General features: G+C 41.6%; 1 protein-coding gene across 6 annotated transcripts in view; it reads right to left on the bottom strand.

The window, feature by feature from the left end:
• The window catches only part of PAK3 (p21 (RAC1) activated kinase 3), a 128,212-nt gene that overhangs the window by 32,260 nt on the left and 72,478 nt on the right, over nucleotides 1-23,474 (bottom strand). For all 6 annotated transcript variants that reach the window (XR_013775937.1, XM_079318607.1, XM_079318608.1 and 3 more), the window contains 2 exons: nucleotides 6,151-6,347; nucleotides 2,804-2,904 (listed from right to left, as the gene is read on the bottom strand). Coding sequence is in view for 5 of the 6 variants with exons in the window: in XM_079318607.1 (XP_079174733.1) it covers nucleotides 2,804-2,904; nucleotides 6,151-6,325 (276 nt within the window). In the remaining variant the exon portion in view is untranslated. The remainder of the gene's footprint in view (nucleotides 1-2,803; nucleotides 2,905-6,150; nucleotides 6,348-23,474) is intronic.

Here is a 23,474-nt window from a genome sequence, read left to right as displayed (position 1 = left end):
AAGCCTTAAAAGTTTGGTGGGTAACTACATTTTCTTCTACGCTGGGGATGATGAAATTATTTCAAACATGCACGACTTACAAAAAATACTCCCCAAAGGCCTGCTGTCCTTCATTCAGAAAATGCAACTCCTTTTTCAAACAAAGAAATATAAAGCTCTAGCAACATGCAGACCCAACAAATAAATTTTATTCTCTGCTTTAAAAGCCCCATTTCTTAGCAAATGTGGCTGCCTCAAGGACAGTGAAATGGAGATATAATATTTCTTCATGATGGACAACACAGGCTGGTGCTCAAGCCTGAAAGCCAGAACTCAGGACCCATGCAACTCTGCATTAGGATGCATCTAACAGCAATCAGGGGATGCAGCTAGCTGGGAGCAATGTTGGGGTCAGAAAGCAGCCCAGTGCATTGCATATAACCAGGAGAGCAGGCATTACTGGCAAAACAGCTGCAATAATTCAAACTGAAAAATCCCTGTATGTTTGCACATTGACTGGATACTCCCATGGCACTTCCAAACTTTTGAAAGAGGCAGACAGTGTGATCACTAGACAGTGGAAATATCAGAACATGGCATGGGCTAGTGGCAGTCCCTTTGCAGGACTTACTTACCACATGACTACACAGCTGATACACAGGTTCTATCCAGGTTGGGACAAACCAAACATGCCTAATGTACTGAGTAATGTAATGCCTGCATCTGGGATTAGCTGGGAACAATATCTTGCTCCTAACGGTGCAAAAATTCCCTTCTTTTGATTGCTATTTGACTTCACTGAGGACTACAGCATAGGGCCCTGTGCTGGCAAGCTGCACTTGGGCTGTCACCTCTCCCTTTGGTTAGTTTTGAACTGGTTACAGTCTTCTCAGACTGTAACACTGCACTTCCACACTTCAGGAACAAGTGTAATTGCAAAACAGCAGACATCTCATGTCCACTGTTTGGAAAGGGAAAAATATATTTAAAAAGAAACTTTGTGCTATGGCAACAAAGCTGGACCTGTTTAGCCATGTAGAATTGATTTGCTTTGTGTTGGTGGCATCTGACAGCAAAAAACCCAAAAGATCTCTGATGCTAGAGATTGTTTTGAAACACTGGTAGGTAATAACATTCAAAATGATCTAAACCTTGACCCCTGAAATACAGATAGTGAGTGCTTGTGCTTAGAGCTGAAGTGTATTAAGCCTGACATCCCTCCTTTCTGTTTCAGCTGGCAGGGACATGAACTAACCAGGACCCTGACCACCAGTCAGATTATGAGAGAACACGAGTGTGACCCATTGTGTTTGCTTGGAGTCAGAAGGAAAAAAATCTCAAACACAGGATAGAAATAAAAGTAGAAGGTTGAAAGGACGAACAGATATAGAATAAGAACAGCAGAACATCCAGTGGGAAGAGAAAGGAAAGTGGGAAGGTGAAGAGAGACAAGAAGTGATGCAAACACAAAAAGGAGAGAAATAAAAGCATGAAGTTACATAATATGATATGAAGTTAAGGAGCATAGTACTAAAGATTATCCTGAACAATGAAGTGGCTATAGGGAAAGAAAGAGAGGGGAAAAAAAAGAAATAATCAGGGTAGACAGCAGGGAAAACACAATTTTAAAAGCTTTATGCAAAGTTTCTGATCAAAAATGACCACATCTGGACTTTTTAAATAGACATTTAGTCAGGCCCTAGGGTTTGGCACAGAATAAATTTTGAAGATTTTATGACATCTATTTAAAAATTCCTAATTAACTAGTCCACTTATTTTAAATGTGGCTGTATTTCCTAATTACTAAGGACAATCCAATTTCACTACTCCTTTAAAGACATGCTGTAATTAAATGTGTCTTTTTTCTTCTACTGTTATTCCTATTGTTGCAACTGCTACTGTAGAACACAGGAAGTTTCCAGCTTTCTGAAACATCTTTGTGAAACAAAAGTAGCAATCAAAGTACAAAATTAGGAAGAAATCACATTTAGGGCTCTAATTCTGAAAATCAGCCATCCTTTGCCCAGGCAAATGATTTGTCCCATCCTGTTTGGTGTATGCTGCCAGTCAGCACTAGCACAGTCCACAATGGTAATTACACAGTCTCACCACTCAGCTCATGGGGCACTACTGACAGCAGCAGAGTTGCTAATGCTCCCTCTCACCTCCACAGCTTAACAGAACCATAAACTCGCTGCCATCTCAGCTTTAAGGAACAATGGTTTCATCAGCATACTAGTCATCTGAGAAAACATTGCTCTGAAGTCCCCTGCACTCTTCAAAGAGCTTCCATCAGATTAGTTTTTCCAAACACTTTGTTAAGATTCAAGAAGCAAAAAGCTGACAGCTAATTTATTAATACATAAAGGCTAGAAACACTGATTATCTAGTGTATAAACATATTTTGAAGGATATTAAATTAAAATGAATGGAGTTCCACAGTGCTGCAGTTTTCTGAGTGTCTCCAAGGGTTACCTGCAGAGCAGCTGGACTTTGCACTTGAGGTTGGTTGCCTACTATGCATGTTCCCAAAGACACTGAATAACCAACCCTTGCAGCCAGGGGAATGATAAAAGCATACACCTACATTCTTCCTAGTTTTCATTTCCCACAGACACTCTGCTGACAATCCTCGGAAGAGGCAAAAAAAAAAAAAAAAGTAGCCTGAATCACAAGTTAAACACTACAAATCCTAAGCCCAACAAATAAAAGTCTCTGGCTTCACAGCCTGGGTGCTGTGATCTGATGTTTCTGGCAATAAGACATTATTTTACCATCAAGAAACTAGAAGATCTAGCAAACACTAAATATAGGAGTTACTTACTGTGAATTCTCCAGTGACGGCATCAAATCCCACATGAATGGTGTGTTCAAAGTCTGAAGGAAGAGAGATCTCAGGACGTTCCTTCTCTTTCTTCTTGTTGGCTAGAGGCAAAACATTAACAAGCACTTATTTTCTGAACAGATTTTCATTTGAAACTTTTAACAATCAGACATGCTCAAAAAAGTGTTTTAAAAGTCAAAAGCAAATCAATTAACATCCATCCAAGTTGAGAAACAGACCCAGGTTAACACAATGCCAGCTTGTCAGCCCTTGTTAGGGAAGGTCTACAAGGTGCTATTTTATTTTGTTTTTCTTTCAGCCAATGTGACTGCTGCCAAAGCAAGCTGTTGGTAAAGTAGCTTTCTTTGGCTATTTCTAACCAGTATGATTTCTTCTTCAGTTCTTTTTTTCATTGAGTTTTCATATCTAGAAACCAACTCCTATTTGACTTTGTGGGTTCCTGAAGAAGTAAATCACACAGGACACGCCATGTGTATGTGTGTCTGGTCTCTAACATGGTTTGAATCCATTTCAAAATCAACCAAATCAGAGGAAAGGCTTTTTTAGATAACCATTTTTTTTCCCTACAGGTTCTGTGAAAACCAGCAGCTCATGTGGTGATTCCTCTTCCAACCAAAAGGCTGAAACAGCAGCTCTCTTTCAGAAAAGACAGCATCTGCCCAGCAACAGAATCCTATAAATGTCTTTGGACAAGCTTTGAGCTCTCAATTAACTAAGACATATTATCATAAAATATCTCATTATTATTATCATCATTATTAGTCTCCAGAATTTTTTTCATTTTAAATCACTCTACCAGTATTCCCAGAGTATGGAGTATCTTACTTAAGCAAGTAGACTTGGAAGTCAGTCAACCTGCATTTGCTTCTCATTTCCCTCCCTCTTTACAACCTTTTGATATGGGAGTGAGAGGAGCTACACAAGGAATGTAAGGAGGTCAGGTGCTATGGGAAGGGGCAGGACACTACTGCCTAAATGGGTTATTTCAACTCTAGATGCACAGAAGGGTTCCACAGAGCCATCAGTGGCTTGCCAAAACAAGGTTTAAAACACAAGTGCTCAAACTAACTGAAAACACTGCACTCCAACAGACTGCAAAAGATTCCAGGTACCCAGGAACAGCAGTCCTGACACACACCACAGCCTTGGAGAGAACACACTATACCATATCCATCCTCACATCCCTCCTGTCTGGTGAGCAAATGAAAGACAATAAAGTTCCTGCAGGTTCAGGTAGAAATACCCTGCCATGGTGTTTTCTTCACATTCTATTGACTTGCAACAGTGATGAACTATGGATTTAACATTGTGATGCTGCAAAGCACTGCACTAGATGAGAGAAGGCATATCTATCACCTTCTGTTTTATAAGCAGGAGTCTCAAAAAGGTGTCACACAATCTATGAAGCACTCACAGGCCAGCTGATACCCTGACCTACAAATTAACCCTGCACTGAAAGTGCCTCAAGGGATTTGGCCAGTCAAGCTAAACTTCCTCCATTTATTATTTCACCCAACAAAATTAAACTATAAATCTTACCTGACTTTTCCTTCACAATCACATTTAAAATCATGAGACTTGTATGTTCCCTTAAGATTGCTCTGACTGGTAGTTAATTATATTTTTAATGTCACTGATAATTTCCAGGATGGGTTGTTTCTGGGTCTCCCCTTTCCTGCATGCATTTTACACAGCATCTCCTCCTTAAGAAATGCTTCCTTGGAAAGGGATAATACCATTCTGCTAGCACTCAGGGGAAGAAGTGATCCAAGTCTTTTCAGGAATTAAGCAAGCTAGGAGAAACTCTCATTTTGGCCTTTAAAAACAATCAGTTAAAAATTAATTTTGGTCCCAGAAGGGGACATTTCATCTTCAGAGTGAACTGGCCAGGTCTGCGTAGGAAATGGGCCCATCCAATTGCAGTCTTCACATCAGAAAAGTTATCAGGATTGCCTGTGTCTGAGGGGAGGAGTGGGACTGCTACTGTGCCTTCTGCTGCCTGTGAGGAGTTCTGAATGCCAGCCAATCTCCAGCTGCTTCCCACAACCTCATGATGCCTCACGAATGGGGCAGCCAAGCAGCACAGGTAAGCTGGAGCTCCAAGAGAATGACTGCAGTTTCACAGCTCTGAGCTCTTCTTGGAGGGACACTGATGGATATTAATATAGAATCCATCTGAATGCAGCTGGACTTCATGCTGCTGACCAAAACCTCTAAGCCCAGTGTTTCAGTCAGTTTTCAGTCTACCTCACTGTACACTTATCTGTACTGTACTTCACCAGTCTGTCTGTGAGGATACTGTGGGAAGCTTTGCTCAACACCTTAATAAACAGAAGCAACAACCAGTGCTCTCCCTTCAACACCAAGCCTGTCACTTCAAGGTAAAAGGCTGTCAGTATAGTACAGCATGAATTCCCCTCCATGCTGACTATTCCTAACCACATTCTTATCCTTAATTTGCACGGAAATAGTTTCCTGGAGGATTTTCTCCACCACCTTCCCAAGGACCAAGATGAGACCGGATGGCCTGCACTTCCCCAGACCCTCCTTCTTAAAGACATATTGACATTTACTTTGTTTCCATCATCAGGAACATCCCCCAGTGACCCCAATCTTCCAAAGATAATCAAGAGTGGCCTTGCAGTGACATCAGCCTTGCAAGTGCAGCCCATCAGTTCCCATGGCACTAGAAATAAAGATCCCTTTCCTTAAACCTGTAAATATGCTAACTCAAAACACAGTCTTTTCCACAAATGCATTTCAAAGAATGCAACTTAAATGCAACTGAAATGCAATTGAAATGCTATTTGCTGCATGTTTAAGACTCCCTTGCTGCATCTACACCTAGCAGGTTATAGACGAAGCCAATCTGTGTCTACTTTCAAGGCAAAAGGAACAAGCAAGAAGAGTCCTTGTTCCTGTTCTTTGAATATAAGTGCATTAAAAAACCCCAAGTGTCAGGCATATTACCCTGTCACTTCTGTGAATGTATTCTCACAAGGACATATCCTCATCTCTGTATTTACTGCTAATGCAAAGCAAAATCCAAAGCAAAGGATTCTCAAGCTTAACTCTGAAGTTATTTTAAAAAGGCAAGTTGCACAATGTGTGCACGTTTCGGTGTCTTTTCATAGACAAGAAAGTAACTGACTGGACACCTCTTCCTCTTTTGAAATGTGTTCCTAGAGTAATTGGAACAGAAGGCTTTGGTACCAAGGCCTGTAACTGAATCAGAAAGAAAACAGCAGCAAAAATCAAACACAAATACCAATGACCACCAGAAAGTTCAGAGAAGGAGCCACCCATCCACACTGCTGATACTTTACTTTTATCCCCTCCTCCTGGAAAGATGGAGCGCAGCCTGGCCTTCTTGTTCTTCTCCTCAGGAGCCATGGGAAGTGGTTTTGAGCTGTGGTTGAGTGCTGAAGAATCGCGATTGTTGCTGTTCATTCTCAACGGTGGAGCTGGAGGTTTCTCTTCAATATCCAGACTATCGGACATCTTCAGCCACCCTCACAGCCTCCTGCAAAGCACAACACAAAACATGCCTGTCAAGGGAGGTGGCCTGGGCAGGAAAGAGAGGAGGAAAAGCTTTCTAGTGGCATAAGAAACTCTCTCTGTTAGAAGTTTGCTCTGAATCAGGTTGCTGTTGGTTGTGATAAATAAATTCAGAGGTTAATTCCTAAAAAGCATTACCATTAAAATAAAGCTTTTTTAAAATCCCTGTTACATGTTCTTGCAGTTTTTATTCAACAATATAAACAACTATTTCCATGTAGTTATTTACAACCCAAATTTTCCTCTAAAACAGTCTTCCAAAGTAAAAGCTAAATGACTTACTGAAACTACCTGGCATTACAGTCAACCATTTTTTATTACGTAAGAAACAAGGTCTGCGTTGAGGGGATATGGGTAGCAAGAAATACTTCATGAAATTAACTTAAGACCCCAAAATAGAGTATAATTTCAGACAGATCACAATTGATGTGGGCTATACTGTGCCTTTTTAGAAGTTATGATTCTACAGGCACCTTGTCTTCCATCCCTTAAAATCAACGTGACTCCTTTTACAGAAGATATTATGCACATCACTGTATGTATTCTGAATCTCTCCTCATGCTGATTCACAGGAACCACACAAGCTATTGCCCTCATTAGCTACTCTCTTAAATTTAAAGGGAAGCAACTTGTTTTTCAGCCACGGAAGCTGTAGGGTTTTTTTCAGAAGTATCAATCAAACATGGTGACTGTCAGAGAGAGGTCCTGAAGCTCCAGTGGTAACAGCAGCACTGCTCTTCCTTTGGTCAGGTAAAGATGCCATGGTTTAGAGTTTTCAGGGTTACATGGTTGGTCTTGGGTTGCCTTGTTTATTTTTTTTTTATTAGAACGGAGATTTTCAACAACCACGTTTGTTTTGATATAATTGCAATTTTACCAGATTTATGGCTGGCACATTAATAGGAAATAATGAAATCCACACTGTCTTAACTGATATTACCTTACAAGTAAAAGCTAAATGACCAACTGAAATATTTAGAGATGTTCACTTTAGACTGTTTTTCATGATATGGGCATTTTAGCCCTTGTTACCATTGTAAAATTACCACACATAAAAATGATCAATTTTTAAAATTACTTGACTTACATTTTTCATTACATCTCAATTACATCCCAAAACCTCAGTTTCGAGATTCAAAGCACTAGTCCAGTGAAAAGAACAACAAATGAAATATTCCATCACACCTATAGTTTGCAGCCATCCTCGAATATCTAGATCTCCACAGGATCTCATGGACCCATCCCAAAGTACACAGCTGAAAATTCTAGCAATAGCCAGGTCCCAGCCCTCTCCCTAGTACAGATGGCATGGAGCAGCAATCCTGGAGATCCTGATTCACGAACACATGCTTGAAGCTGCTACTCACCCTAGTTGCTCATCTCCATCATGGGAGCAGTTTGAATGACCTGACCTTTTTTGGCATCTTTTCCCTGCAGCAAATTAGGGAGACTTCAAACAATTGCTCTGCAATGGTAGATCAGTGTGGTGTTCACCATCCAAAGATGAAGTCCACTCATAGGCTCACCCTGTGTCAACTGCCAGACTTCCCCTACACCATGGAGTTGTTCACTTCCACCTACAACTGCACTGAACCACAGGGAGCCATTGACCAGAGAGTGGTCACTAGAGCTTTGCCTTCAGGCCTAAAAGCATGAAAAAGCTTACACACTAGTAACTAAAGGAGAAATGCATTGGAGGCAGCTGTCAGAGAGAAAGATGTGTTTGTCATTTGGACCACACCATCTGGGAAAGCACAAGTGATCCTTCAGAAAAACTGTGGTCCTCAGCATGTGTCTGGCTCCCAAGAGAAGGCTCTGCCCACACAGTCCCACTGTCCACGTAAAGATGTGCTCTGGTGATGGAGGAACACAGCTCACCCTTCTGTAGAAACATGCACACAGGTACTAATGTGCCTTGTATCACCCAGAAACAGCTGCAATTGTGCCCAGACCAGAGCTTGTGCCAATTTAGTTTTCATGTACAGACTAGCCTACTTACCTAGAGAACTAAATGCTTTTGTAGATTGAGGTCAAACAGTTAATTTTACTAATCTTTGTGATTTCCATCCTGAAATGCAGGTTTTCTAGCAAGGAAGGTGAAGGGGGAGCCCATAATGAAAACTACTGTATGGTAACAGGGAGATCTACACATTCTGTTTGTTATCCTGGTGAAGGGAAAGCCCGTGATGCTCAGGTTTCTGTGCAGAGTTCCTAGCTTATGAAGGTCAGCAGTGACATGTGGACACAGCTCCCTGTTCCTCCAGCAATTCTCAAAGACCAGGAGCTTATGCAAGCAAGATTTTTATTTTCTCTTTAAGCCACCTACAAATAGTTTTCCAGCACCAAATACAGCCTTCACTCTCAGGATGATCAGTGTGAAGCTGACCACAGGAGCACTAAGGCATGTTTTCAGTTTGTTACTAAAAGCAAGGCAGTTATTCTGAGAAGTCTATTATAGGCCCTCAGAATGGGACAGCTATACCTGTCACTGAATCTACTTGTAAACAATGCCAGTCTGCTGAAATAGGTCCTCCCATGGGATTTCATCCCACAAAGAATACTATTAATGGTTTCTGGCCCAATTTGCCTATGATGTAATTATTTCCAAGATTTTGAAAGGAACACTATATTTTGTTCAGAGCAGTTTCAGGCTCAGTTTCAAGAACTGTACAAAGCTCTTTTATTCACTTCTAAAACAGGAAGAAAAAAAAAAGAGGGGGAAGATAGTCTAGAAGATTTACAGTTGATAAAAGCTGGCCTAAATCAATACTAAAGCAAACCATAAAGCAATACACACAGAGAGACTTAAAATTTATGATTTTTCTGATTAGAGGAATCTATCTGCTCTTCTGTTTTTCATGTACCACTGCATCATGATGAAAGAACATACACTATCTCATAAGACACCATATTTTAAGTGTTTTGTACTGATTACTCCAACCCAAACTTAGAGAAAACCTGTAATGAATGGAGGAGCAACAAGATGTATTCAGCTGGGAAAACTCTCAGGTTTACATCACAGAGAAAGGTCAACAGCAGATAGCTCAAGTTATACTCTATTCTGGGGCCAGATTTTCCTGTCATTATAACAAGTCCTTGGTACTGCTAGTCTCGGTCCTCGAGGACCCCATTAGTGCAACAAAAGCAGTGCTGGTAACCCTTTTAAAAGAAATTTGTAAATAATCATACCTGTGCAATGAAGAGGACAGGTCACCTACTTCCAGAGAAAAATCTTGTCATTGCCCATCAGCTTTGAGGAAACATTTAAAGAGACAGATGCTGTACCAAAATACAACAGTGTATTTGAGTGTGTTAGCTAGGGTTTCCCAGCCAAACGGCAAAACCTAAAATTTAATTCTCATCCAGGTCAGCTGCTTCTACACAACTATTACAGGGTTATAGAAAATCATCCAACATTCATTTCCTTCCTCCTTATCTCTTCCAAACACCAGTTTTGTTAAGTGACAAACACTGACCTTAAATATTTGGCATTCAGCTTCTCTGTGACTAAATGCCCCCTTTGCAAAAGCCTGTCTGGTAATATTTCTGCACCTAGTCCTTGACAAGCTAGGGAGGAGAGGAAGATATCTGAAGCACTGAAATGTCTTCAAAACATAATATACACACAAAAAAATTGTTCAGTTCAAGTTCAGAGCAGAATCTCATGCTGGACCTTGATCTTAGTAAGCTCTTCACCCATGTATCTAGAGAACATTGTGGACAGATCTTGAATAGCTTTCTTAGGTTAGCCCTGTTATTTCAAAATCTGCATCATTCAAACATGACTGGTTCCAATTAAAGCTCACAAATAGTATTCTGTTACAGAGACACTGGTGCTCATTTTCAATGCCTCAGAGATACTATTGCAGCTTTTAATGCAGCAAAACTGCCTCCAAGATCAAACTGCCTTCCTTGACTGGAAGGAACCATGCCAATTTTCAGGCAGTAGCGTAAATGTAACTTGAAGATCCAAGGCTCACTCTTTATTTATAAATATACTTCCTGTAAAAAGATATTATTACTTAGTTGTATGGGCCAAATGTTGCTCCCAGTAACACCTATCCATTTCCAAAAATCAATGGTGATGTAACTGAGAAGGATTCTCTCCAGATATTGAGTACTGAGACACTCTGTTCAGGTATTTACAAGTACTTCCCAGCCCTGTATCTGCTCTTCTATATCTGCATGTTTACTTGCAGTTTTCTTACAACTTCTTTAAAGAGTAGACAGTGAGTTGGACAGAACAGATACAGTGACAATTTCACTACCCTTGTGAAAAATGTTTACTGTCTTCTCTGTAAAACTTGGATAAGTTAAAATACAATACTGAGGCCTTTCTGATAAAAAATGGCCATATTCAGCATCAGCTGAAGCAGAGGCAACTCTGTCTGGGTACTCAGGGTCTGTAACACCCTCAGACTGCACACCAGGTGCCTGCAGCCTGTGGGCAAGTGTGTGGGGCTGGCTCTGCAGGCAGGGCAGACACAGCCAGACTACCAAGACATCTTTTCTAGGATCTCCCCCATGTGCATGTGTTGCAAAACATCCACTGCATCCCTTTTTTAATACAGCCCTGAAGAAAAGGCTGCATTCACACAAACTACAGAAGGAATTATAACCCTAGAAACAATAAGAATGCTTCCCTTTTATATTGCCTTTCATACAACTGTATCAAAGCACAATACAAACATTTGCCAATTAAACTTCCTCATTCCCTTCACAGCCAGATAAATATGCTCTGAGATGAACAAATTACTCCAGCTGAGTAATTTCTTTGATGAATGTACTCTATTCCTGTTTGCAAATACCCTGAAAGCAGCTTACGATTTTCTGCAATATATTCATTTATTCAGAAATTATCCCTTGTATTTGCTACAAGCAACTTCTGGCCTCTGAACTAGTGGTACATAAGAAGCTCTCTGTGTGGAGAGGATATTTTGAATTCAGGTTGTATCCCAGTAAAACTACCTGGGTCTCAAGTACTGGAAATAGAAACATCCATTCTGACACAGGATAAATAAACTTCTGTTAGGAATTGCAGCATTATGAGTTTTACATAGTGACTTACTAATATTGGTTTAAAATTCCCTCTTGACAGTGCACTTGCAGCAACAATGAATACAGGATGTTGAAGAATACAGAAGGTATATTAATGCAGTAGCCGTAAATTTAATGGTTCTGACTAAACATTTCTTCAAATTTAAATTATTATGTCCTTTATCTGGACCTTGAATCACCCAGTTTAATTGCTAAGAGCTGGAACTGAAACAGTGGAGCATGTCACAACTGATGGAAATAACCTAAAAATATATTTTCCCCTTCTCAGTTCATGGCCTTCAAGGATCCATCTCCCCTTTCCAAACACATAACCTACCTAATAACATTCTCTCTGCAACTCTTCAGCTTTTTCTCTGCACACTGCCAACGCAACCACAGGCAACACTTTACAAAATACATCTGGCTTTCATCTCTGAATACCCCTCAGTGCACCCACTTTATACACCTCTTCCCACATTGTGAAACTGCTGCTCTGCAGACCCCCAGCACCCTGTACCTGCTCCCACTACAAAGACTTTATGGCTCCTCACACAAGATCATTCTTGCAAGTGCAGCTAGTACTGGGACTTGCCCAGGTTTTCTCACATTCCCCTTCCATAGAAAGCTGTGGCTGTTCATGCTGTGGCCCGAAAAAAGCAAAACAAAAGTACTTTTGCATAGTAAACCCAGCAACGTTTAAAGTTAAGTGTGTGTTTAAGGGCTGTGCTTAACTAGTGCCTAATGTGAGATAATATGAACAAGGTTGCTAAGGCTTCAGCACAGCTGCAGGACACTGTGAAAGAAAAACTGGAGAGTTTCTCTCCACCCTGCTGGACAGCATCCTTAGTCCAACATATTTTCTTTGTGGGTGTTTTTTGATCATATCAAAACAAAAGCAATCCATTTAAATTGTGCTCCTGCTGGAATCCTGGCCACTTACTAAATCACTTGACCTTTAGGATGGTTACATGACCTAGGAGGGGAAGAAGTGTGTTTACAGAGGGTGATCAGCAGGGAAAGAGCTTTCCCCACTAAAGCTTGTCCAGGTATTCAGTAACACATCATCACAGCACAGCAAGGAAAGGAAGTACATTCCTACAGGTTACATGATGTGAGCACCTCACAGCATTGTGAAGTGGTGACTATTTTGACAGAAAAAGTGACTTTACTTCTTATGACAAAGGTTATGGACATCCCCTGACCATGCAGAAAAGCCAGCTGGATTACAAGGACGCTTCTGCCACTCAGACAGAGCAAGGGGAGAGCTTCCACTCTCCTGACTGCCTTGGGAAGAGTCACCAGCACCTCCACCCACTCATATCCAAACCCAGACAGCTACATGGGTATTTCTGTCATGTGTTTTTGAATCACGGTTTGAAATATAAAGGTTGTGCTCTAAACTGCTGAATCTGGAGACATGCCTAGACTGACAGAGCAATGGGCACTCCAGAAGCAGCTAAAGGAGGAAAAGTGAAGGATACCACAGACCATTTTTTTATTAATGTAGTGGGAAGCACTTTCCTTGGATAGATAAGAAACTATGAAAAAGTACCTAGAAAAGGCAATTATATGCAAGAGGAAAACAAAACAACCCCACTCTCTCCCTGTTTTGCTTTTTATTTACACAGCTGAAGGGCTCCATGAAGCTGGAAAAGATGTCTCAAAATCAACTATGTCTCTCAAATATCACACATTCCAAAGGATTGCATCCTTTGCCCTTGTCTACACATGAACAAGAGACTGCGTGAAATGAAATGCAGATTCAAACCATTGCAGACAGACTGAAATAATTCTCCATATGGACCTTATTATTCCTAGTTTAGAGCTTAGGTCTCAGGTTCACTTTTGTTCTCTAGGAGGACTCAAATGTAAACAAAGAAAAGCTGCTTAATGGAGACACCAACATCACAACTGCCTCACCAAAAATTTCATTACCTTAATTCAGATTAAAAACCACCAAGACAAACTATTTGATTTCTAATTTGAATCAGCACGTTGAAGCTAATCATGAAGCACTGTCCAAGATCAGGCATGAGATGCCAGCCCTTTCAGCAAGCTACAGACAATTAAAATGGACCAGTCTGATTCCAACCCACCCGACAGGCAGCAATCCCTTGCCACAGGAAGGTTCAGTAACAAGTTGTTGGATCTTTGGCAGGTTCAAGCTGAATGCCTGTGGCTCACTTAGTTGATCAGTCAAAGCTCCAAAGGGGTCCAGGAAACCCAAATTTGGGCCTGCTCCTGGAAACAGTAAACAGTGCAATTGCATCTTGATCTGCCAGGGTTAGAACAATACTCATATTAATATGGTGGGAAGCAGACTCTCATTACATTCAAAGATCCCAACAGTTGCAACTCAGCACAAAAAAATTCACCTCTTCTCTCATCTCTTCTGGTAAAGGCATGTTGAAGGTGAATCTACATAAGCCTAGTAAAGGTAACAAGCTACCCCACATGCCCCACCAATATGTGAGAAATGCCCAGGAAAAATCATGCTGTGGTATTGCATCAATGCAAACATTTCCTTTTACACATCCTGCACGTGCCTTTCTGCAGAAGACAAAAAGCTCTGTTTACACTGATATATCTGGAACTGCATAAGGGCTATGTCATCACTTCATGCTGTCAGGAATACTCTGCATTCTTTGGTCAACATAGCTTCAGGATGTGCAGGTTGAACTGCTAGTTCTTCTGCTGGCCTTTGACAGCTTGTGAGTCTCTCTACCATATTCTCCTGACTCTTATCTGCTCTTTCCCACTTTTTGTGCCTCTCTAGTGTGTATCCATTTGGGTGTAGGGATTGTCTCCAAGCTCCATGCACAGGACCACACAGTGGGCTCTGTCTACACTCTCTGCAGAGCAACATTCACCCACAAACCTCACAGAATCATCTTAAAATGGACCCAGAGCATCCCAAGACAGACACCTCATGTTTTATTCACACAGCCTGTCCTGTTGCAGCACAGGAAAGGCTGACAGCACTACAAACCACCACCACGGGAGCTTGTATTTGGCCACTCTCAAAGCAGAGTTTTGATCCACAGCTATAGCCAGGCTAAAAACCAGCAATCAGGGCAAAGCAATAAGAGGGCTTGGCAGATATAAGATTGCTCCCATCACTATTCCCTCTCTTACCTTGTAAAAAGGTATCAAAGGAAGTATTTTCTTGCTTGGACTTCCATAATAAAAACTAGATATATAAAAATGTCCCTTACTTCATTTTTTTGGGGACTCTAAACTCCCTCTCAACTCCAGCTGGGGTGCCACTTTTTGCTTGCCTTTTATGTTTTTCTTCCTGTTTACATTAAGAAAAAATTAAAAGTTTGAAAAAAGAAGGAAAGGTAAAAAAGAATAAAGGACCAGTTTTCCTGGTTTCTCTGCAGGTGTTGCTGCTTTCTCTGCTTTCCACACTTTCTCTGCTTGACACTGTTTCAGAAGTTGTGCCATGATAAACACGACTTGTTGAATGCCCACCCTAGCACCACTCCAGCCCACACTAACAGTGCTCACCAGATAAAGAGCCACAGCCCTTTTCCCTGCAATAGTCCCCACAGGCAGGGCAAGAGCTGGTTTTGCCTTGAGATGTGTACAGCTCTCCAGGAAAACAACAAGAGAGAAGGTAGTCTGTCCTGACTACAACTACATGCTAATAAACCACTGGCCCATGGCTCAACTGACACATGCAGGCCAATCACCACAGTACTCTGGAAGAGACAAGGAAGCAGCAATATAATGCAATAATTGAAACTTACAGACAGTTGCCATTTCTAGCACCTTCTAGTCACCTTTTAGCTCAGGTTGCCTTCACAATCCTTAGCTGAGAAAATTGCTGTAATAAACAACACTAAACCCCTGTACCAGAGGATGAATCTGACATGTAGTAAAAGACTGAACTCAAGACCATCCCATGACTGCCAGAGCAAACCACACTGCAAGAAGCAAAAATAAAGGGCAGGGAATCCTCTGGATATAGCTACTGAGGCTGGATAAAGACCACTAAAAAGGAGAGCACGGGATGGAGTTGAAACCTCCAAATCCCAGAAGCAGAGACAGAGACTGACACCATGTGATTAGCTGGAACAATCCTCTCAAGTCATTATGGTATGTTTGGAAGGACACAGCTTCTGCCTCCAAGGAAGGAAAAGGCAAAGTCCAGGCTGCCACATGCCTTTAAGGTGGGAGGTGAATATGGTCTAGATCTCGCATCGACTCTCTACGGCACTAGGGCAGGAAGGCATCGTATCCCCATTTACTTCCTCAGGGACAACATTTTGCCTTTTATTCTTTGCCAGGCCTTTCATTTACAGGTGACTAACTCCATTTATCTAATATTCACCTGCTATGTTATTGATCTTATTGTGCATAACAGCATATCTACCTTGGGGGGATTATGGATCTGGAGCAGACAGGGAGGAAATGGAGCAGTCGTTGCATGCACTTATTCATTTCTAGTTGCCAGCAAGACCTTGGCTTCAGAGCAGCAGGATGGGAAGATTAGGGGAACAAATGTACAAATTCTATTCTTAAATAGGTCAGGGAAGAAATTATACCTATGTGCAGAATGCAAAACAAGATCCACACACAAAATTTGATGTTTTCTCAGCTACCACAACGGTATGATATCCTTAAACTGCTTAAATAGGGATTCATCACTTAAAAAATAATCTTCTGCTCCAGAGTAGTGGAACAGTGGAGATTCCTTCCTGCCTGACTTCACATTACAACAGGAAAATAGTTCACTGTCCTCTTATGACCTAAATGAAAAAATAAAGATGTTTGGACATCTAGTCACAATTCCTCTGCACTTGTCCATAGCCTCCTACAGAGAGTCTGCAACCTGCCACGGTAAGAACATTAGACTTGGAACAGGACAAAAAGTCCCCATGGTGGTGGCATCCAGGACACCTCAGACTCAGTCCCTGTATGAGAGAATACTTGAGCCTATTGACTATTCTGCTTTTGGAAACTGCACATGCTACAAATCCTAGTTAGAGTAAACAACAGGTATTCACACTCCTAGGATTCATTCCTGTTTCCTGCAAATTTTTGTTAGGACAAACCACTGAACTTCTCTGTACAGCCACAGATGCCTTGTCTACAGAATGTGGGAGCACTTTTCCAAATCATTGGTGCAAAAGGACACAAAGTTTTTTAAATGAGCAGACAAGAGCCAAGACATTTCCACTGCCAACTCATCAGGGTACTCTCATCTCAAGACCTCTGTCCAAAATCTGCAGAGCCATCTGCAACAGCTCCTGTAAAAGGGAACTACCTCCATTGCTAGTAAGTGCTTCTAAAGCAGACTTAGATCCTACTGCAAATTAGTGTGAATTAATACAAAAGTACCAACTCCCAGAACAGCAGCTGACACACACAATCTTGTATCAAGTCAAAGGCACACCAAAAATAAGAAATCATCAAAATGCACAGAAATAAATAAAAAATAAATAAAAATTAAAATAAAATAAATAAAAAAACAAGGAAAGAGGACAACAACGGGACCCAAAATAGATTCCTTGTGCCACACATATATCAGATTTATGGCATAAAAGCTTTGCAAAGAATCTTGCTCTTAAAACAGTCCATCAACATTTACTCAGTGGCTGGCTGAAGTCTACTTCTGTCTGACACTCCTACTTATTATTTACAACTTCAGGTTTTAAAGAAAACTGGAGCACATTGAGGCTTTTATGAGGCACAAAATTACAGCTCCATTGTTACATGTTCCAGAAGAGGAAAAGCAGGCTGAGAAATGGAAAGGACATCAGAGAAGCAGCATCCAAGGAGAGAAGCTGCCCAAGAAAACCTTAACAGCTCCTCTGCCTGTCTTTATTCCTCAGTCAATGCAAACAAGGGCAAAGGGTCTGGAGGTGCACTGCTGTCCCAGACACAGATGCCAGGAGGGACACACAGGCTGCTAAACCTGTGTGAGGGCACTGACACAGCCAGTGAGGACCAACCCAGCTGCAGTGACACAGCACCCTGCCTGAGCCATGTCTGACACAGCACCAAGGCACAGGTGGCTCGTGACCCTCCAGTTTGGTGAGCACACACAGGATGAGAGGTCTCCATGCTCACTTCATATAGGACACAGCTGGAACCTTCAACAGGCCTGTGCCCCAGTATGTCCCACTCTCAGTATGGACAAACTCTAGCTGAATTTTGGAACTGTAAAGAGCATTTCCATAAACACAGAGACAGCAGCAAATCTGCTGCTCCTCAGCAAAAACTGCCACCTCAAATGGTTACCTGGCTACAAGATGCCCACATCCACAGTGAACAGCACAGACACATTCCTTTCCAGACCCCATTTCAGTAAAAGCAATGGGAAGATGGGATACACTGCCACAATTAACCACAATCTAAGAATCATCAATGAGTGAACTTACTCTCAGTGAGGTTAATTCCTGGCCCTGCGTTTACCTCTGAGGCCTTTAAAGAAATTATTGGAGCCAAAGATGTGATGACTATCTATCTTGAGGAGCAGCAGCTCTGAAGTCCAGGAACATCTGAGGCCATCAGCAGCCTCTGTAGTGCTCAGAGCCAAGCACCTTCATCCCAGGGGCTTCTCTGCAGCAGTGGCTGGGCTCAGGGTCACTGCAAGGACACACCTAGACTTGGGTATACAAGAAGTTGCTCTGCTACCAGCTTGATTTTGTCAGCTCCTCCCTAACTTACAGCCTTAGGCAGATGATTATTTTCCTTGCCCAGCCCTGGGGTACCAAAGTCCTATACAGCAGCTCACAGCAACACCAAGATGCCTCAGCAACAATCCAAGGAAGAGGAAGTATGGAAAGCCAGTCCCATTGCATTTACCAGCTGAGCCTTACAGCTCACAAAGTGCATTTGCTCAGACAGAAGAGGAGCCAGGAGATACACTTCCTGAAATGTGACATGTCCATGCACACCCTACTAGCCACTAGCACTGTCTGGGTCACAAGCCAGGAGAAAGGACCATGAAAACAACATGGAGTACTTCAAAGGGATAATTGCCCATTCTTCAGAGAGCATCAGCCTTCAGCACTTCTTGGTGGTCACTAATGGCAGCAAAGACAGGCAGAAGGAGCAACTTTACAGAATGATGTGCTAATGTCCCAGTGGAAGACCGTGGATAAATACACCAAATTATCCCCGAATTATAATGGGAGATTTCAAATGATTACAGATAGTAATGCAATATTGTCTCCTTGATGGGCCAGATCACTGCCTTCTCTTTGCAAGACTGTATGTCATGATATACCAGCCATTACCATCCTCAGAACTTTTGTCAACAACATGCACCATTAGAAGGGTGTCCCTGTCCCCACTGAAACAAGTGACAGCAAGAAAAAGTTACTCTTACTCCCAGTCTTTGCTAGGACTGCTTTGCAGATTAGAGATCCACCCTACCACTAGGAGATAGAGACCTAGGACAGGAGAAAGCTACAGTGGAAAACCAGCCAAGGATCTACTACCGTAAACATTCAGAGTTTTATTTTCCCCTTGTGATAAATTTCAGAGGGAAACTTAAGAGCAGACTCTAGGAAAAGGCATTGACCATCCATCCTGCTTATTTAGTCTTAATACCTAAATGAAAGTATCCATTAAATTTTAAGAGATGAATAGTTTTATTTGCAAAATTAATAATTTCTTGCAGTTCTAACAGCTTTTATTTGACATCAGAAATAAAATAAACCAATAAAACCTTAATGTATGAGAAGAGAGAAAATATTTACTTTGCACTGAAGTAAACTTTTCCCAGGGTGCAGGCACAACTGTAAACAGGAGGAAATGCTAAGAGAACGTGGTAGAAGTTGTTTGCAACTACACACCTCAAAACTAAAGGGATATGAAACTGAATCTCCTCCCTTCAGGAGTAAAGAAAAACTCTCACAAAGAACCACAAATTATTTATTAAATAGAGTATGATACCACAGGGAAACACAACAAACCTGAAACAATGTAGATCAAACATTTCTAGAGATTCAAGAGAAACCAAGCAACAGTACAGGGAAGAGAGGTCTCTATTATCTTTAATTCAATTCTGCTTATCACAATCGTCATTACAACTAAAAGAGCAAAGACTTCAGCACATTTCAAGTCTTATTTAATTTCCACCAAAGTATCTGAATAGACTCCAGTAATGTTATATCAGATTTCTATGGGCCCTACCAATCTGGTAGGAGCTAAACACTCCTTTAACAACTAAATGAATTCAGTTTCCTTGCCTTTGTGAGGAAAAACCCTGGCTGCTTGCCCTTTCTGTGACTCAGACACACTTGGCCCAAACATGAGAAGGGCTGCATTCCCTCTGCTCCCACCAAAGTCAAGGGTATCTCACAGGCTCAGCATGCTGAAAAACAGGCTGTCTGTCAGAGGTGCCAATGCCAAGCTGCCAGCTAATAAATGCACAAACCCTGGGAGGACAGAAAGTGTGAAGGAAAAGCCCATGGCTCAGAATGGGCAGCCCTGTACCATTTTCTGAGCATGCCAGGCACATGGAAGTCTTGCTGTACCAGTGGGCACAGTTCTCCACATTTCTGTGACCTGTAAGTCTAATTTGGGCTGATGCAGGATGGTGCACATGGAATGAGCCTCTGCTGGAAATGTGGGCCATCACATCACAGTTTATCACTATTTCACTATCTTCAGATTCTGTTCAGCCTGCAACAGCTCCTAAATAAATTCATCATTTTACTGATCTTTTTCCTTCCCGTGTTTTAAAATATTTTTCTTCCATTGTCTAGAAAATATTTTTACAGAATGCTAATGTTTTGGGCATCTGAAGAGTGATTTATTTCAGGTTTATGATGCTCTTCACCAGCTACAATTAAGTAAATCCCTGGATACCATAGAGGTAAATGCCAGTAACAGCCATCCCTAATTTCAATAACCTCGAAGAACTTCTGGAGTAATCAAGTGAATTCTTATTAGATAAATCACACACATGTCTATAGAGCAAGGGCCAGAATCCTGGGCTTTCCACTGCTGAAAGTCTCAGCCTTTCAGCCTACATGACAAAAGGTACTAAGGGCAGATCCTGCAGACTGTACACACAGCCTATGCCACACACAGCTCAGCCCTGCAATGGGAAGCTGAATGCATGCAGCTGACCTGAGTCAGCCAGAGCACAGGCACCACTCTTCAAAGTGCTTACAAATTAGGAAGTCAATGCACACAGATCAAATTATCATTCCAAATTGCCCTAATAAATCTATGTATGCAAAAATGATATAAATTAATGAACAAGCCACCACCTGTCCCTGATACACACCTCGAGAACCCAAATTCCTCCTCTTGCAGTTCAGCACTCACCACCAGCAATTGTAAGGTCCCCAGCTAAGAAATGCAACTGGAGTGCTCTGGTTCTGCCCCCTGTACACAGAGCACCTATGACATCAAATCTATACTCTGAATTAAATTGTACAAACATCTCCTGTACTCCAGGGAATAGCAATCACTGTCAGTTGAAAACAGTAACAGCAAAATCATCTTTTGCCCCAGTGTACTGCTGCACATGTTCACCTTCATACTCTGACATTGAAAATACTTGCCTAGATGTCTAGGAGCAAGTACACCTGGTCACATTCTTCATGGAATACTTTCCTGCTATGTATGTTGATTACATCCCCTCTTCATGTTTGCAGTCCCTGACTCCCAGTCCCCTAATCTTCAGCTACATCTTTTAGTAGCTGATTTCTTTCAAAGAATTAACTCTACTATTGACATCCTCATAATTTCTTAATAGAAGCTAAGGCCTTTCAAACAGCCTTCAATACCCAAATCAAATCCAAAAAACCAGAAGGACTTTTTCCATCCTACTTCCCTGTGTGGAAGCACAGGAGGAAATGTCAAGAATGATCTTCTGCTCTGTAATGAACTAACCATGGGGACTCTGGCCAATTGCATAATTACAATGTGCCTTCATTCCTCATTTCTCAGTGGCTACAATTATGCCGTAACAAATCCCTGGTCACCTAGGACTGATCCTGTGCTTTGGATTCTGCCTCCCTGAAGGCATCTGACAGGCCATGTTCATGGAATGGCAAGGTCTCTGACAGGAACAGGTCATTAATTTTCAGCAAGTTACATGACAGTGGATTGAAAGAGAATATTTTCAAGGGAATATGCCACTGTTCGGGAAGATTTCATCAGAACGACCTGTCTCTGGAGAAAACAGAGAAGGGAGAGCATTTCTGTTATTTTAGAGAGCAGCTGAAGAAAGCACAGAATTTGGGCTGGGAAACCCAGGCTCAGTGCAGGCATCAGCACAGTAGGGGCAAAGCAGGAGATCCAGATTCCCCAGAACAATTTTCCCACTTCTCTGTGAAATCTTAATAGCATTTCTTCTTTTCTCAAAAGCTTTAAAAGATCCTCATTCCAGGGAGATATCAAAGACAGAACCATTTCCTACCTGGCCCCACAACAGGGAGAGCTCAGGTTCCACTTATCTGCAAGTGGTGCTGTGTATACACAGATGTGTATCAAAAGATGAGCTGTCAAGAGAGCAAGGATGTCAGACCTCCACTCAACTTCCCTCCAACAAAAAAACAATCTGCTGGCCACCTCTGTTCAGATTATTAATTCATTAATGACTGGTGAGTGCTTAGAAAAGGTAGAAAGTGAAGACTGCTATTATTTCCCATAATGCTTACAGCTATCCGACATAGATGCCACAGGCAACATGGATCTGTCCATTGTAGGAACCTGTGATGCTGGACTCTAAACAAATCAGTTTCTCCAAGCACAACATGTGAGTTATAACAATTGAAAGATGATCTTCAACTAGAACGTTTTAAAAGAGCTCTGGAGATGGGTACAGGGGCACACACTCTTCACATGCAAAGGCAGCCATGTGACATCAGTGTGTCCTCTGAGACTCTTTGAAGCAGCACTTCTGCCAAAAGCTCCTGTTCACCCAGAGATGCTGGAAGATAGGAAGATATATATTTCTAGTGTAGCAACTGCTGACTTAACTTAAAGTGCCACCAAAGGGATTTGGGGTAACTTTCCTACTCCACAGTGACAAACACTGAGGCAGACATTCTTGCACCTTGGCTCTAAGCACGGTAACTCCCACCAGAGGGGAGGAGAGGAACACCAGGACTTTGATCTACTGGAACTCATCAGCCTTTCCTTCAGCTCTTTCACCCAGCTGATGACATAGAACACACTGGCCAGATTCTCCCTATAAAATTACTTGTAATCTAAACTGCAATGCCAACACATCTAAACTCTATCCTAGCTCTTTCAAGCAGCCAGTACTACTTAGTTTGCTGGTAACAACTGTCAAAAATTCAATTTATGTGTATGTATGTGTACACATCAAAAATCAGTGTCTATCATTCAGCTTTCTCACTAATCTCCTTTTTAACAAACTCTGTTGATGTAGGGTAATGTGACAATAAAAGGACTTGGCAAGATGATCAGTGCAGGCAGTATGCAACACCTTTACTTCTAGGTGTGCAGTTGCCTACAATTTCTGATACTGTACCTTCTCAAAGGCTTTGGCAAAGTATGTGTTTGTATTGCAGAACATTAAGAGACAGTGAGGCAATAAAATCTCCTACCCATCCTGCATTCCAAAACATAAAAATCTTGGCAAGTTGAATGATAAAGAACCAATACAATTATGTGTCACTAAGTTGCAATTAATAGTGGTAGAGAATGCATAAGTGCCTGCTGATTAGAAATGTTATCAAGGAAACTCTAACATGTGACATTAAGCACACTTTGAAAATAGAACATTTTTCATGCTTCTAGAAATAACTTTATTTCAAGCCACCACCTCTTGTTTTATTTGGCATGAGCACTTTCCACCATAAAAAGTTCTTTCTTCCATCAAGGATTTTATGAAGGAGTCAGCAAATAGCATGTACCAACGAAACAGAGAGCCTCCATGTCCTTCTTTGTCAAAACAAAGCTCTTCCCACTATCCCTTCAAAAAGACATACCAGCCTGATCAGAATGCACTTCCAAACCTCACAGCACAGCTCATTTCCTCCTTGTGCAAGACCTCCACCTGAGTCCATATCTGCACCTCCCTGGGACAAAATTCCAGTTGCATCATCCATGT

The sequence above is a fragment of the Erithacus rubecula genome (assembly GCF_903797595.1).
Source record: "Erithacus rubecula genome assembly, chromosome: 15".
Taxonomy (NCBI): Eukaryota; Metazoa; Chordata; class Aves; order Passeriformes; family Muscicapidae; genus Erithacus; species Erithacus rubecula.
Note: the sequence above shows the minus strand (reverse complement) of the source record. Positions and strands in the feature narration are given on the sequence as shown.